General features: G+C 45.3%; 1 protein-coding gene across 1 annotated transcript in view; it reads left to right on the plus strand.

Moving 5' to 3' along the window:
* ssuh2.1 (ssu-2 homolog, tandem duplicate 1) overlaps positions 1 to 11,312 on the plus strand; it is a 17,664-nt gene extending 6,352 nt beyond the window's left edge. Inside the window, exons 2-12 of the mRNA XM_008280482.1 lie at positions 2,521 to 2,616; positions 2,696 to 2,780; positions 2,861 to 2,990; positions 4,126 to 4,186; positions 4,581 to 4,705; positions 5,134 to 5,196; positions 5,395 to 5,474; positions 5,926 to 6,018; positions 6,119 to 6,224; positions 9,132 to 9,239; positions 9,734 to 11,312. Coding sequence (XP_008278704.1) covers positions 2,521 to 2,616; positions 2,696 to 2,780; positions 2,861 to 2,990; positions 4,126 to 4,186; positions 4,581 to 4,705; positions 5,134 to 5,196; positions 5,395 to 5,474; positions 5,926 to 6,018; positions 6,119 to 6,224; positions 9,132 to 9,239; positions 9,734 to 9,868 — 1,082 coding nt within the window. The 3' untranslated portion in view covers positions 9,869 to 11,312. The remainder of the gene's footprint in view (positions 1 to 2,520; positions 2,617 to 2,695; positions 2,781 to 2,860; positions 2,991 to 4,125; positions 4,187 to 4,580; positions 4,706 to 5,133; positions 5,197 to 5,394; positions 5,475 to 5,925; positions 6,019 to 6,118; positions 6,225 to 9,131; positions 9,240 to 9,733) is intronic.
* The last annotated feature ends 3,680 nt before the right edge of the window (positions 11,313 to 14,992 follow it).

The following is a 14,992-nucleotide window of genomic DNA, read 5'->3' on the forward strand; positions in this document are numbered from 1 at the left end:
TGTCGTGTCACTACAAATTCATCAGGTTAATGTACATAACCAGAGATTCTGTGGCCTCAAACTTAAATTAGTTTGGTTATTTTATATAATTTCTGCAGGGTTTTAATGTGATGTGAAGCGCGGCGGTGGCAGCATCATGACGCGAAGCATGGTGGTGGCGGCATCATGACGTGAAGCGCGGCGGTGGCGGCATCATGACGCGAAGCGCGGTGGTGGCGGCGTCATGACGTGAAGCATGGCGGTGGCAGCATCATGACGTGAAGCGCGGCGGTGGCAGCATCATGACGTGAAGCACGGCGGTGGCAGCATCATGACGTGAAGCGCGGCGGTGGCGGCATCATGACGCGAAGCGCGGCGGTGGCGGCGTCATGACGTGAAGCATGGCGGTGGCGGCGTCATGACGCGAAGCGCGGTGGTGGCGGCGTCATGACGTGAAGCATGGTGGTGGCGGCGTCATGACGTGAAGCGCGGCGGTGGTGACGTCATGACGTGAAGCGCGGCGGTGGCGGCGTCATGACGTGAAGCGCGGCGGTGGCGGCGTCATGACGTCATGTTTATGTCACATGTTTGGGTTACTGATTAGTTAGAATTTGTATTTGTGTAATTTGACATTTGTTTTAGTGTAACTTTGCTCGTTGTTGTTGTTGTTGTTGTGGACTGACTGGACTCTATAGTTGCATCTCAGCTGATCAGAGGCTGTTACAGACTCTGCTAACCCTCACACTAACAGACCGTCATGTTGTCCTGGAGGCTCTGCTACGCTGGTTAGCTGGTTAGTCAGTAGTTCTAGTTGTACTCAGCTGGTCGTACGTGTTTTATTGATATTCGCTGATTCGTGGGCGACTCTCTGCTCCGACCAGCTTCCTCTGCTGAGGAATGAATCCTCCCTTCCTGAGACACTGACAGAAACATTCCTCAGCAGGTTACGTCATCAGAAAACTTCTGTTGCTCATATTTATTATGCAATGTTTTCATTTATCATTCTGCTTCACCAGAAAGTCCTCCTGTAGATTAACACATGTCCTGTTCAGTGTTGCACTCAGCAGCAGCAACAATCACAGAGAATAGCTGAAAATATGTCAGGAATGTGTTCTGGTGGTCGTGGCTGCAGAGGAAGAAGCAGCTGATGGAACAACTGATGGATTGACTGTAGCAGCAGGTTCTGTGGTGGTGGTTAGAGTACGTAGTGGGACGTCTTTGTGTGTCTCAGCATCATTATAAACACACATTATGGCTGTTTACCGGCTCTAGAATCCGGTTTGTGATGAGAAACGGGCCCATTGTTTGATCGTTGGTTTAAATGATAACGGAACGACACCTAACAAGAAGAAAGGCTGATTTTCTAAGTTAATGGAAGAAAAATGGGTCAGTTGTCTCAGAAAAAAACGTGAAGTGAACCCGTTTTTTCATTGTTGGTTTGAAACAGAAAAACCAAAAACCAGGCTGTGTTTTTTATTTGATAAGTTAAGTTAATGGATAATAGCAGGAATATGGGTCTGCTTTTTAATTTTAATTATTATTTTTTAAATTGTTTTAAAAAAAAAAAAGGATCCAAGTTTGTTTAAACTGGACGAATGTGAGCATCTGGATGGAGCTCCATCCCACATAGAGCCTGAGCTACGTGAACACATGATGAAATATTCGTTTATTACTTAGATCGGTGCGTTTCGTTGTTTCCTACATGTAGGTAACGTATCATATTACAGAGTTCCTTATCGCTGTCAAATACCGTCAGCGTGCACGAGTGCTAACGCCACAAAGAAGCCGCGGAAATGAGTTGTGTCATCAACGTGTCACTGCCAGCCAATCCTGTCCCGTGATTCGCGTCATGTGGTCGCAACACGCCGCCTTTGTTTACGTATAATGACCCAAGGCGTGAGGCGACCGATTTCATGCAGATGGTCACAAATAAAGAACGGGCCCATTGTTTGATCGCTGGTTTAAAACCGAAAAATTAAAAATGAAATGACATCAAACCAGAAACCAGGTTTTCCGTTTAATGTTCATAGAAACAGCTGTTGTCCAGTTTGTCAGTGTTGGTTCAAAGCAGAAAAGGATGTTATACCAAACTAAAGAACAGGATGCTTCCAAGTGGTTTTCACTGTTAATGGGCAATTAATAAAATAAAGTAAAATAAAATATAATAAAATAAATTTAAAAATTGCTGTTCTGTAGTTTGTCTTGTTGGCTTAAAATTTAAAAAAAGAAAAATGAGATTCCAGCAGACCCACCACCAGCCTGTGTTTGGTTTCACTTTAATGGATAAGAGTTAAAAAAAAAAAAGGAGAGGAAGTGCTTTCTAATGTTTGGCATTTGATTAAAACCAGATTGTTCTGTAGTACTCGGATACTTTAAACCACCACAGAAGAAGACACGAGTAGAACATGTAGTTCAGTTACAACGCTGTCGAACTTCAGACTTCACGTTCAGGTTCTGTCCAACAAGCCTAAACATCTGATGTTCTGACTTGGAGATGTCCTCCATGAACAAGAAGAAAAACCTGATCTGCTCTGTTTTCAGGTACATTTGATCCAAACATCCCAGAGGAGGGACCTTCAGCGCCCCCTCCTGGCTGGCTGGACGACATCCATGGATACCAGGGCCACCAGGGAGGAGGTGGGTCGTCTTCCTCTGCTCTCACTTTCTTCTGTAATATTCCCTCCCTTCATCTTCTCCATTCCTGTGTTTGGTCCAGAGGGTGACAACCCGTTGTATCCTCCTCCACCTGCCTACAACCCCCAGCCTGAACTCAACCGCAACACGCTGGTTCCCAACGTCAGGTACCAGTCGCCACCTGGGCTCTGCCTTCATTAGCATGGGCTCTTACTGAGAGAAAGGTTACCATGATGTGCTCCTCCAGGGTTCCCACGGTGTCGGAGGACGTGGCCAGAGACGCCCTCATCAAGTTTGTGGAGTCTAAGTGGAGGTACAGCTCCAAACCTGCCAGGAACCTGACCTTCAAGGAGCTCAAAGCCATCACAGTGTACCGGGTAGGAGCTCCAAGCCGACACGAGCCCGTGGACGGGTGTATAAACTAAACATGACTCACAGGACGTGCAGGTTATACGCTAGTATATACGCTAGTTTGTGCGAGATGAGTCCGACCCATAGAGACACAACAGACACATGAATGGGAAATAATCGGCACCACAGATACGTAGCTCAGGTAACCTGTCAGCTGTCAGCCATTTAAACCGTCTTTGTGACATTTGGTCAAACTTTCCAGAACAGGTTTCACATGTTGACCAACTCTCCTGAAGTGTTTCCTCATAACTTCCTCCAAACAGCTGGTGTTTAGGTACAACCCAGAAGGAGGCTTCCAGGAAGGTCAGACCCAGTTCAATACAAAGACCAGAAGACCACAACGAAACTGAACTTTATTTAGTTTTCAGGCTGTTATCGGAAACGTTTGCCATCAGAATGGAGATGTTTTCTTGTTCTTACAAGCTCATTTTTACTTTACTGTGAGGTACCAGTTATTACAGGAAACCTTCCTTATTTATAACATTCTGTAATTTGACAAAATCAGTGCATCTTGTTGAAAGTATCGTCACAACAAGAGGCCCGGCGAGAAAGATGTTAGAAAAACTCATATTAAAAATGGACTGGAGACTCTGAAGCCACCTGGAAGAAGGTTCTTTGGTCTGAGGAGACCAAAATGGAGCTTGAAAAGCATGAAGCACGGCGGTGGCAGCAACAGGATGTGTCAAAAATTACAAAAAAAATGTCCAAATGCCCTAAAATATCTCCAAAATGACTCCAAAAACAGTACAACATGACAAATATATGTCCAGAATTAACTCAAATAAAACTAAAAACTAAAATGTCTCTGAGATGATGAAAAAAATCTCAAAAATACATCATATTCATCCAAAGCAAAATATTTACAAAATGACAAAAACAAAGTAAAAAAAATGAAATGAAATCTGTCTAGAATGACTCCAACATCTAAAACGGGTCCAGAACTGTCAGAAACGGTCCACAGTTAGTGGAAGCTGGTTCAGAACGGTTCAGAAACTCTTAAGGTGTGTTCTTCCTCCTAAATGTCAAGTTTCTATCTGCTGCACCAATGAAGGTCTGAGGCTCAGAAATGATGGAGATGTTCTGTTCTCTGACCTCCTTCAGTACCGACTGGAGACCTACACCGAGACCAGAACCAGCGCCTGGCAGTTTGAGCCCTACAACGGTAAAACTTCACGTTCTGTTCTGATGAGATGATTGTGCAGAAACAAAGCCGTCAGTTCCTCTTCAGGCTGCTGGACGTGATGGACGAAGACGCCTCTCATGTGCTCGGGTCACGTCACAAACTGCTCTCAGACCGTTCAGCGGCTGAGAAACGCTCGTTGTGCTTCTTGCACAATGACATGAAAGGTTGTGATTGAGAATAAGAGCTGCTTTCAGTTAAATTTGACATGCTGGGAGTCGCCAAACTGGGCCGCCAACAGCTGAGGCTCATGGGAGCGCCGCGGGTCCTGCAGGGTTCTGGTTGTAAATTGAACTATTGATCCGAAAGTGTTGCGTCACAGTTAAACTCAGCGGCTCTGACCCCGTTCACAGTTCATCGTTTGTGGTTTTTCCAGGTCAGCCGGTGGACGGGCCTCAGTACGGCGCCAGTCCTCCTCCGTGGGCCATCCAGGTGACGCTGCCCCAGAGATACGCCGACCAGGTGGAGAAGGTCCGAGTGCCGCACTCGTCCTTCGTCAAGGTGCTTCTTCATCTGTCATCCTCCTCCTGCTGTCTGTCCGTCACGTGTTCGTTTCATCTCAGATCATCAGATTTACACATCGGCTTAGCTCGGTGGATCAGGCTCAGCTCGGTGGGTCAGGCTCAGCTCGGTGGGTCAGGCTCAGTTCACTGGGTCAGGCTCAGCTCGGTGGGTCAGGCTCAGGCTCAGGGTCGTCTTCTGGTTCTGAAACAGACATTTTGAGCTTAAATACCAACTTCTTCATCATTTTTCACCCCAATGGAAAATTTCAGTAAATCTCTGTCACAGATTAAAGTCAGAGATGATCCAGCCGATGGTCTGAGATGGACGAACGCTTTAGGATCTGTTTCTTTTTATTTCATTCTGCTTTGATCCGTTTCTGTGTGACAGAACCAACACTCGGGCTGATAACAGAATCTCTGTTTCAGTTGTGTCACAAGTGCAACGGCTGCGGAAACACTCGCTGCAACTCCTGCTTCGGTCGAGGACAGGTGAGGCGACGCAGAGCTTTCATTACACCGTCCACACAAAGTGTTGAGTTGAGCTGCGTCTTGCTGATAATGATCAGAAAGCCAGTCCCTGAATGCATCGTGCTGCTCACTTCCTGGAGATCGAGGCGATCGTAACCCGGGTCGTCGTGACGCCGTCGCCGTTTCCTGGTCGACTCAAACCTTGGTCTTGTTTTGCAGAAGCGCTGCACCTTCTGCCACGGTCACGGCCGGTCCAGGAACAAACGCTGCACCTCGTGTCACGGCCGAGGACGCAAGAGGTGGGAGTCCAGTTCGACAGATCGCTGTTGATTTATGTGTTGAACCTGGAACCACAGGGCATGAATAAATCCGAGCACAACACAGGAAGCTGTATAAATGTTAGTACAGCCTTTTGGTCCACTGCGAGGCCGAGCAGACTAACTACAGCAAACAAAAGATTAAACGTACCGAGAACACATCGATAAGGCACATTTATAGAAGGTAGAAACTAAACAGGATATCCAGACAGCTGTCAGAAAGACACGACTTTGTAGACGAGCTTCCCATTAAATATCCAACCAACGTCTCACCACAAACCTCAGCTGAAGCCTGGTGTCTCAGGCAGACAGCCAACCACCAGATGACTCCGGTGTTAGTTTATCGAAGCTGATCCACAGAAAACACCGTCTGATTCTGGCTTCACTTCCTCCTTCATCTTGTTCTTGTTTCCACCTGTCCTCCCTCCTCCAGGTGTTTGTCTTGTCACGGTCGCGGCCACAAGACCTGCTCTGTTTGTCACGGCAGCCAGAACCTGCTGCACTTCATCCTGCTGACGGTCACGTGGTGAGTTCAGGCTCCAGGCGTTCGTTTCAGTTTGTTGAAAATCTCCACTTCTGATGCAGGTCCTCGTTTTTCTGTTTTGCGTTTTTGTGGTTGTCTGCAGGAAGAACAACATCGATAATTTCATTCCTGACCGTCAGCCGGAATTCCCAGACAAGAACTTTGAGAAGGTTTCAGGAGATCCTTTCTTCATCGATGAGAACATGCTGGTAAAGACAGCTTCTTGTCATCCCATNTTTTTTTGATGATTTCTTTTTAGCAAAATCAGGTTCAAGCAAATTCAGACTTGCCCTGAATGTGTTTGGACTAATCTGAACAGGTTCTTCTTCAACATCGTTCCTGCGGTATTTTGAGTTTCCTTCAACTTGGATGCACTCGGTTAAGTGTCTGCATGGAAGAAGGTGATGCTCCTCAGCAGCATGACCTCATCATCCATCTGAACATGGACCGCCGTGTGGTCCTACAGCAGCAGCCGCCTTCAGGCTACCGTCTCCTTCATCCTGTGATTTTAGGAGTGGGAGCTACGCCCTTCTCTCCTGGTCGTATCTGGAGCCGGACGGCAGCTTCAGATGGTTTTGATGCCTTCACCTTGTTATTGTGTTGCAGCTGCTCATCAAGAGGAGGCATCGAAGGACTTATCCTAAGATTATTAACGAGCAAATCCACCTGATGAATGTTGTGTAGATCCTCCAGACAGCTCAGACCAACTCTGGTTCCTGTCAGTAGCTTGATTCATCAGGCAGAAGGTGAACAGTCGGGTCTGGAAGCAAGAAAATGTGAGAGACTTTGACATTGGATCATGTTGTAGATATTATCCTCGTCTTCTCGGTGTCGTGTCTTCGTTTGCTGCCCAGTGACGTGATATTAAGTCACAATCCAGGCGTCTGTTATCAAACCAACACACTTCTCGTCCCGTCGGTGAGCGACCAGCCTCAGGTAGAAGAACCCAAGTTATGACCGCAAAGTGTTCACAAAGAGGAAAGGTCACTGAAAAACTGGAAAAACAGGAAAAGACTCTGATGGGACGCCTGCTTGATGATCAGGTGTGTTAATGTGTGACTGCTGAACCTCTCAGACTCACTCATGGCTGGTTATCAGAGGACCAACACAAGGATCTGCTGACGCTTTAATCCTTCTGGAGGCGTGCTGTGTTTACTTTACTGACACTGAATCACTCAGCCGAAGGCGTGAGGAGCCTGAAGATTGTCCAATATGGGGCTGGTTCCTCTGGTTTGTTCCAACCTGCAATGAACCACAGCAGAGAAAGAACTGTTCAAACAAACTCTGAGCTGCTGACACTCTGGATTTACCTTAAATGTCAGACGAAGCTGTTTTTTTCACGAGTACCAGTTTGGTGTCGTGCTGATCCCGTAGAAAACTGAACGAGCTCATGTCCAGGCTGGAGGAGCAATAAAACACATAAAACAGCTTAATGTCATGAGAATACAGCAACATTAAAAAGTGTTCACACCCTCTGGACCTTGTCCCATTTCTACAAAGAGCCAGGAAATCCTCGGATTTGTTGGGTTTTCTTGTATATTATTGTCGTGTCACTACAAATTCATCAGGTTAATGTACATAACCAGAGATTCTGTGGCCTCAAACTTAAATTAGTTTGGTTATTTTATATAATTTCTGCAGGGTTTTAATGTGATGTGAAGCGCGGCGGTGGCAGCATCATGACGCGAAGCATGGTGGTGGCGGCATCATGACGTGAAGCGCGGCGGTGGCGGCATCATGACGCGAAGCGCGGTGGTGGCGGCGTCATGACGTGAAGCATGGCGGTGGCAGCATCATGACGTGAAGCGCGGCGGTGGCAGCATCATGACGTGAAGCACGGCGGTGGCAGCATCATGACGTGAAGCGCGGCGGTGGCGGCATCATGACGCGAAGCGCGGCGGTGGCGGCGTCATGACGTGAAGCATGGCGGTGGCGGCGTCATGACGCGAAGCGCGGTGGTGGCGGCGTCATGACGTGAAGCATGGTGGTGGCGGCGTCATGACGTGAAGCGCGGCGGTGGTGACGTCATGACGTGAAGCGCGGCGGTGGCGGCGTCATGACGTGAAGCGCGGCGGTGGCGGCGTCATGACGTCATGTTTATGTCACATGTTTGGGTTACTGATTAGTTAGAATTTGTATTTGTGTAATTTGACATTTGTTTTAGTGTAACTTTGCTTTGTTGTTGTTGTTGTTGTGGACTGACTGGACTCTATAGTTGTATCTCAGCTGATCAGAGACTGTTACAGACTCTGCTAACCCTCACACTAACAGACCGTCATGTTGTCCTGGAGGCTCTGCTACGCTGGTTAGCTGGTTAGTCAGTAGTTCTAGTTGTACTCAGCTGGTCGTACGTGTTTTATTGATATTCGCTGATTCGTGGGCGACTCTCTGCTCCGACCAGCTTCCTCTGCTGAGGAATGAATCCTCCCTTCCTGAGACACTGACAGAAACATTCCTCAGCAGGTTACGTCATCAGAAAACTTCTGTTGCTCATATTTATTATGTAATGTTTTCATTTATCATTCTGCTTCACCAGAAAGTCCTCCTGTAGATTAACACATGTCCTGTTCAGTGTTGCACTCAGCAGCAGCAACAATCACAGAGAATAGCTGAAAATATGTCAGGAATGTGTTCTGGTGGTCGTGGCTGCAGAGGAAGAAGGAGCTGATGGAACAACTGATGGATTGACTGTAGCAGCAGGTTCTGTGGTGGTGGTTAGAGTACGTAGTGGGACGTCTTTGTGTGTCTCAGCATCATTACAAACACACATTATGGCTGTTTACCGGCTCTAGAATCCGGTTTGTGATGAGAAACGGGCCCATTGTTTGATCGTTGGTTTAAATGATAACGGAACGACACCTAACAAGAAGAAAGGCTGATTTTCTAAGTTAATGGAAGAAAAATGGGTCAGTTGTCTCAGAAAAAAACGTGAAGTGAACCCGTTTTTTCATTGTTGGTTTGAAACAGAAAAACCAAAAACCAGGCTGTGTTTTTTATTTGATAAGTTAAGTTAATGGATAATAGCAGGAATATGGGTCTGCTTTTTAATTTTAATTATTATTTTTTAAATTGTTTTAAAAAAAAANGGTTCATTACTGGTTTTCCTCCTCTACCAGGTCTATCCCATCCAGGGTTTCCCCGATCAGGAGATCTGCGATGTTTCTACAAAAATGATAAACGACCACCTTCTTCGCTTCACCTCCACCAGCCGCATCCTGCAGCAGGTACAAACACAGAGTTATTCACTTAAAAAAGTAGCATGTACAGTAATCAGCTGATGAAAAACATAGATGGGATTTTATTCTTTGCAAACTAAATGTTAGCGTCCCTCGATTGTGATACAGAAAGTTCCAGTTCAGTTTCTTCAGTTGTCTCTTCCCAGGTGTACCTTGGTGACAGAAGCCTTACTGTAGTCCTGGGTCATTCCATATGAAATCAGAGCATCTTCAGATCTATAAGAACACGTGGTAAAGTTTGAAAATGCTGATATTTGGGATTTCTCCATAACTTTGGTAGAGGAGCACCTGTGATGTTTTTCAGAGGAATCTGAGAGGCTGACCGGGGACCCTCTGGTTGACTTCATATGGAATGACCCTCCTGTTTATCTAAGAGTCCAGCATCGAACACTCGTCTGCAGAACCCTCTCAGATGTTCCAGACCCGTCTTGGTTGTGTCGGTTTAAAGGTAGCTGAACGTTGAGTTTTGTTTCCATCCACAGCGTCAGACCATCGAGCTGGTGCCTCTGACTCACGCCTACTACTCCTACAGCGGGAAGGACTACAGCTTCTTTGTCTACGGGACGGAGAACAAAGTGTTCACCCCCAAGTATCCGTCCGCCTGCACTCTGCTGTGAGCCGCCGTGTAGAGCAACCTCCAACCACACAATCGTACCTGAAGCCTCGGTCCTGCTCCCACAAAGCACTCATTCCACCATTATGCCTTATGAGCTCTGTTTTATACCAAAGTGACGTTTGTGAAGGTGGATGTTGAACCTGATCAGTGATGACAAACCAGGAAGTTCCTGTTGGTTGTCTACAGCGCTCCGTATAATCCAGTATAATCAGCTGTGTGTCTGTACTAACACCTCCTCCCAGGTTAAGCATCGGTCCTGTTGGGACTGGAGCTGTTTTAAATCATTAAATAACAGTTATTAGGTAAAAACCCTGCAGTTCATAGCGACGCACAGCTTCAGTTTCTGTCCTCAAACATTCGCTGCATCTTTCCAAAGTCGACGTTCTTGAATCTGAGCATCAGGTGCAAGTAAAAAAAGGTGCCTTAAAAGACCAAAGGAAGCCTTAAAGTTGCCCTTTAAAAGATTTACCAGCTAAAAATAATGTTCTGTAGCACAGGAGGCTAACTGCTGAAGCTACAGGCCTCCAAGTTTACCACCAATGGGAACTGTTTGTTTGTTCAGCAGTCTTTAATTTAAAGCTAATTTCTAATGACTGTAGATTTACAGTATGTATGAATGTTCATATAATGAAGCATATTTTCCATTTTTTAGCCTTAAAGTTGGCTTTAAAACAATAATGAATGTTGTTCTTTAGCACAGGAAGCTAACTGTTGAAGCCAAAGTTTACCACCACCATGTTCCTCAATAATACAATCAGTCGTGTTTAAGTCTAAACGTCATTTTCTAATGACTGTTTATTTACAATATGTTTATTTCTTTTTAAAGTTTGAGCAGGAACCCTATTCTCAAAGCCGATGTTTGCTCGCTGTCAGCTCAGGTCTCCATGGATACGAATCCATCGTCACGTCTTCAGTCTGCAGCTTTTGTTTTGTACTTCTGACTTGTTCTCTGTGTTTTGTTTTGTTTTTTAAAGCATTTTAGCAACTTTCTGTGTAAATGTGGTAGAAAAGAGCAGATACTGAAAGTGAGATTCATCGTCGGTTGTTTTACATTTAAAGCAAAAAAATTATTTTATTTTGCCCAAAATTTGAAGGTGAACACGTGAAAAGTTTGTTTCTGTTCACTGACAGTAGAATATGAACGAGTTAACTCCACGTAGCCGTGATGTCCACCACAGTTTGTAAAGAAAAACAGAAATGAAACAGAAAACACTCCTCGTGCGTTCGCTCAGACTGTTTCCATGAAGAACAACAGGAAGAACCACTTTGTGTTTGGGTTTCATGTAAAGCAGATAACTCTTATTAAATATAGATTATATTATATTCTAGTATATTATTACCTGCAGCTGAAGCAACTGTTCAAAGTGTCTTATTGTTTTTGTATAACACAATAAAAGAAACCTGCCGGATGTAGTCAGTAAATAAAGATGATTCTTATATCTTGACCGTGTCTCCGTGAGGTTTCATGTTTTATGTGCTTTAGCGTCATCGTTTGCAGACTTTGTACTTTTATATTAAAAAACACTGAACATTTTTACAGCGCACATTAAGAAGCAAAGACTCAAAAATAATCATAGGTGTGTTTTATTCTCAGTTACTGTCTCAATAACACGTTTCTCTGTCATGCAGGTGAGTGATGCTGCCAGAAGTTAGAAATAAATCAACATATAATAATAATAATAACAAACACCAGAAAGTGAAGTGACCTGTCATAAATGTAGTTCTCCTCAGATGAGAATTAATTAAAGGTGTAAAAACAGATATTGAACCTACAGAATGAAGCGCTGGTGTCCTGTGCTGGTGAGCTGCCTCCAGCAGGGGGCGCCGCGGCTCCTGCCTCCACAGCATCCTCTGGTGTGTTCACTGACGCCGAGTTCTGTGGGAAAAACAGCCGCTCTGGACGGAGAATCAGTAGTGACACAGCTCAGAGCAGAGTTTAGATAAATGAGACATTTTTATTTTCATTTATTAGTTTTTATTAGTCTCTTTCTGTCAGTTTGCATCTCCTCTCTGTTAGTTCAGTAGGTCCGTTGGTTTTGCATCATCTGACCGGCCTGTCTGGTCTCCTGAGTCTCTCTCTGGTGGTTTGCAGGGATTTATTCGCTCTCCTGCACTCCAGACATGTCGAAGCCGGATTTTCCGAGCAGCTCCTGCACGCATCGCAGCGGCAGCAGCGGAGGAGGAGGTGTGATGATGATGATGATGATGAAGGAGGAGTTCAGGGTCCTGCTTCAGTCGGGTCAGTGCGCGAGGAGCCGTCAGGTGGCACGAAGCTTCTCCTCCGGGTTCTTCTGTTCTTCAGGTTCTTCAGGTTCTGGTTGGACTACAGCAGAAGCTCGGATCCGGACTCAGACAGCCTCTGCTCGGTGAGTTGCGGACTTTGTGGGTGTTTGTGGAGGACTGATGCGCTCAGAGGAGAAGCTCTGGAGCTCAGATGTCGCTGCTTTAAACGCGCTCCTCCGTTTGCTTCCGGTTTGGTTTCAATCATTTCGTTGTTTGATGGTTTGTCTGATGTTTTAAGACAAACTCATCCTGGTGTCTCCTCCCAGGAGCTCTGCTGAGAAGCTCTGAGGCGAGACTCAGGGAGTTCCAGGAGTCCTGGAGTAGATCTGGTGGATTTTCAGGATTCACTGAGTCCATTTGAAAGTTTGTGAGATTTTAGGAGTTTTAATGAAGTTCAAGGAGCTTCCAGGTGGATGTGGAGGACTTCCAGGGATTTCTGTTAGGAAGTTCTGGAGGTCATGGAGACGTTTCTTCCCACTTTGCTGGTGTTTTTATGAGGTCCTGGGAGTTTTAAAGGAGTTCTGATGGTGTTTGAAGACTTCTTGAAGGAGTTTTGAGTTTACCTAATCGCCCCTCGGAGATAAATAAAGGTTTTTTCTGATTCTGATTCTGATTCTGATTTGATGGTCATTGAGAAGTTCTGTCCGTTTCTGCAGGTGTTCTGATTGCATATCAGGAGGTCCTGGGATTTTTAAGTAGCGTTCGGTGTCATTCATGAGGTTCCAGGGATGTTCTGAAGGTTTTGGTGGCTGTTGAGGTGGATCCAGGAGTTCCTTTAGCAGTGTCTGTGGTCATGGAAAAGGTTCCAGGATCCTTGTAGAGGGTGTGATGAGCGTTAAGGAGCTCCAAGGATTCTCTGAAGACGTTTTTGTTGGTTGCTCAGAAGTTTCTTGTCATTTCTGCCGGTGTTTTCATGATCTTTCAGCGATTCTTTTTTTTAAAAAAACATACTTTATTAGTTTTACACCAACAATCACAGAACACAGACAGCACAGAATCCATCAAAATACCAAACTGAAGAGACAGAGAGAGAAAACAAATCAACAACCAACATACATGGGTCAGAATAAAAGCAAAAACAGACAAAGATAAGCAAAGGGTGTGGAGCGTAATCCAATCTACATCAACTACATGCAAAGGGAGCACAGGGCAGGTGGGTGGAAATGACAGAGGGGGGCAACTATGACTTGTTTATGAAGACAAAGTGTGGATTTCCCGTCCAAAGTAAGTTTGAAAGATCATTGGGAAGATCATCTAACAAGGGTTTCCAAATGTCATTAAAAATGTTGTCATGTCCCTTTAATGTAGCGCTGACGTGTTCCATGGGAAAAACTTTACATGTTTCTCTGCAGCTCTATGTGACTGAGGGAGGCCGATGTTGGATCTCCTGGTAGACACTGTCCTGCTCAAAGCAGTAAGTTTCTCATGAATACAAACTGTGTGGTTGATGGAGTGACCTGCTCTGTTGAGACGTCCAACAGAAGCAATACTGGATCTAATTTAACTGTAACGTGAAGAACTGAGCCAAGCTCTGTGCAGTGTTTTTCCAATACCTGAATATGAGGGGACATTGCCACATACAGCGATAAAAGGTTCCTACTTTTTTTTTTTTTTTTTACATTTTCAGCAATTCTTAAAGGAGTTAAAGCATTTTTCTGGTCCTTGAGAAGCTTGCAGGAGTCCTTGAAGGGGCTTTGGTGACCACTGAGAAGTTTCCAAACAGTGCTGCAGGTGTTTCAGTGTGTCTGAGGAGGTCCTGGGATTTACTGAGGAGCTAATGAGGTTCCAGGGATATTTTTAAAGGTTTTTGGTGGCTGTTAAGGTGGGTCCAGGAGTTCTTTGGCAGTGTCTGTGGTCATGGAAAAGCTTCCAGGCTCATCATTAGGACTTCCACTGATGTTCTAAGGAGCTTTTGTGGTTCCTGAGACGCTCCTGCAGGTGTTTTAATGGGATTTCAGGTGATAATGATTCTTGAGTCAATGATTTAAAGCATTTTTTCAGGAGTGGTGTTGGTCATTTGGGAGGTGCTGGTGCTCATCCAGGATCTAAATGAATCCTCGTTGGAGTGCTGGTGGTCAGTGACGAGGTTCCAGGGATTTTTCTGAGGAGTTTTTGTCATCTTAGAGGTTTTTAGAGTCTTAAAGGAGGTCTGGGGATCCTTGTAGGAGTCCTGCTGGTCCTTGAGGAGGATCTGGGGTTGATGTTGAGGCTTCTGCAGAAATCTAAAGCTTCTCATGGAGGTACTGATGGAGAACATGGACATTCCAGATGTTTCTATCTGGGTTTAATGACTGAAGGGGGAGTTTGGTGGTTAAACAACATTTCAGTGAGTTCACTGAGATTTACTGTGATTCATTTTTAAGTTTTGGTGGCAACTGAGGAGGTTTTGAGGGATCATGTGGAGGTTCTGATGATCACTGAGACATTCCTCTGTGGCTTTGCAGGACTTTTGATGGTCTTTAAGAAGTTTTGTGGATGATCTAAGAGTTTCCAGACGCTGCTGGTTGTTGGCCGTCGTCCAGAGCGATGAATTATTAGTGAGTCATTGTAGGAGTTCTGCTCGTCTTTGAGGAGGATCCAGGGTTTGTGTTGAGGTTTCTGCAGAAAGCAGGAGTTCTGATGGGAGTACTGATGATGAGTTTGGACGTTCCAGATGTTTTTATCTGGATTTATGGCTGAAGAAGCTCCAGGGGGTCTTGAAGGAGGTTTAGTGCTCACTGGGAGGATTTTAAAAGTCCTTCTGGGATTCAATATGAAGGAGTTCAGTTTTCTAAATTCGAAGTTTGTTTAACACTGTGAGATGGACGACTGATTCTGTGTTCAGTCAGAACCTGCTGCTGCT

Source organism: Stegastes partitus, unplaced genomic scaffold (genome assembly GCF_000690725.1).
Source record: "Stegastes partitus isolate 25-593 unplaced genomic scaffold, Stegastes_partitus-1.0.2 Scaffold196, whole genome shotgun sequence".
Taxonomy (NCBI): domain Eukaryota; kingdom Metazoa; phylum Chordata; class Actinopteri; family Pomacentridae; genus Stegastes; species Stegastes partitus.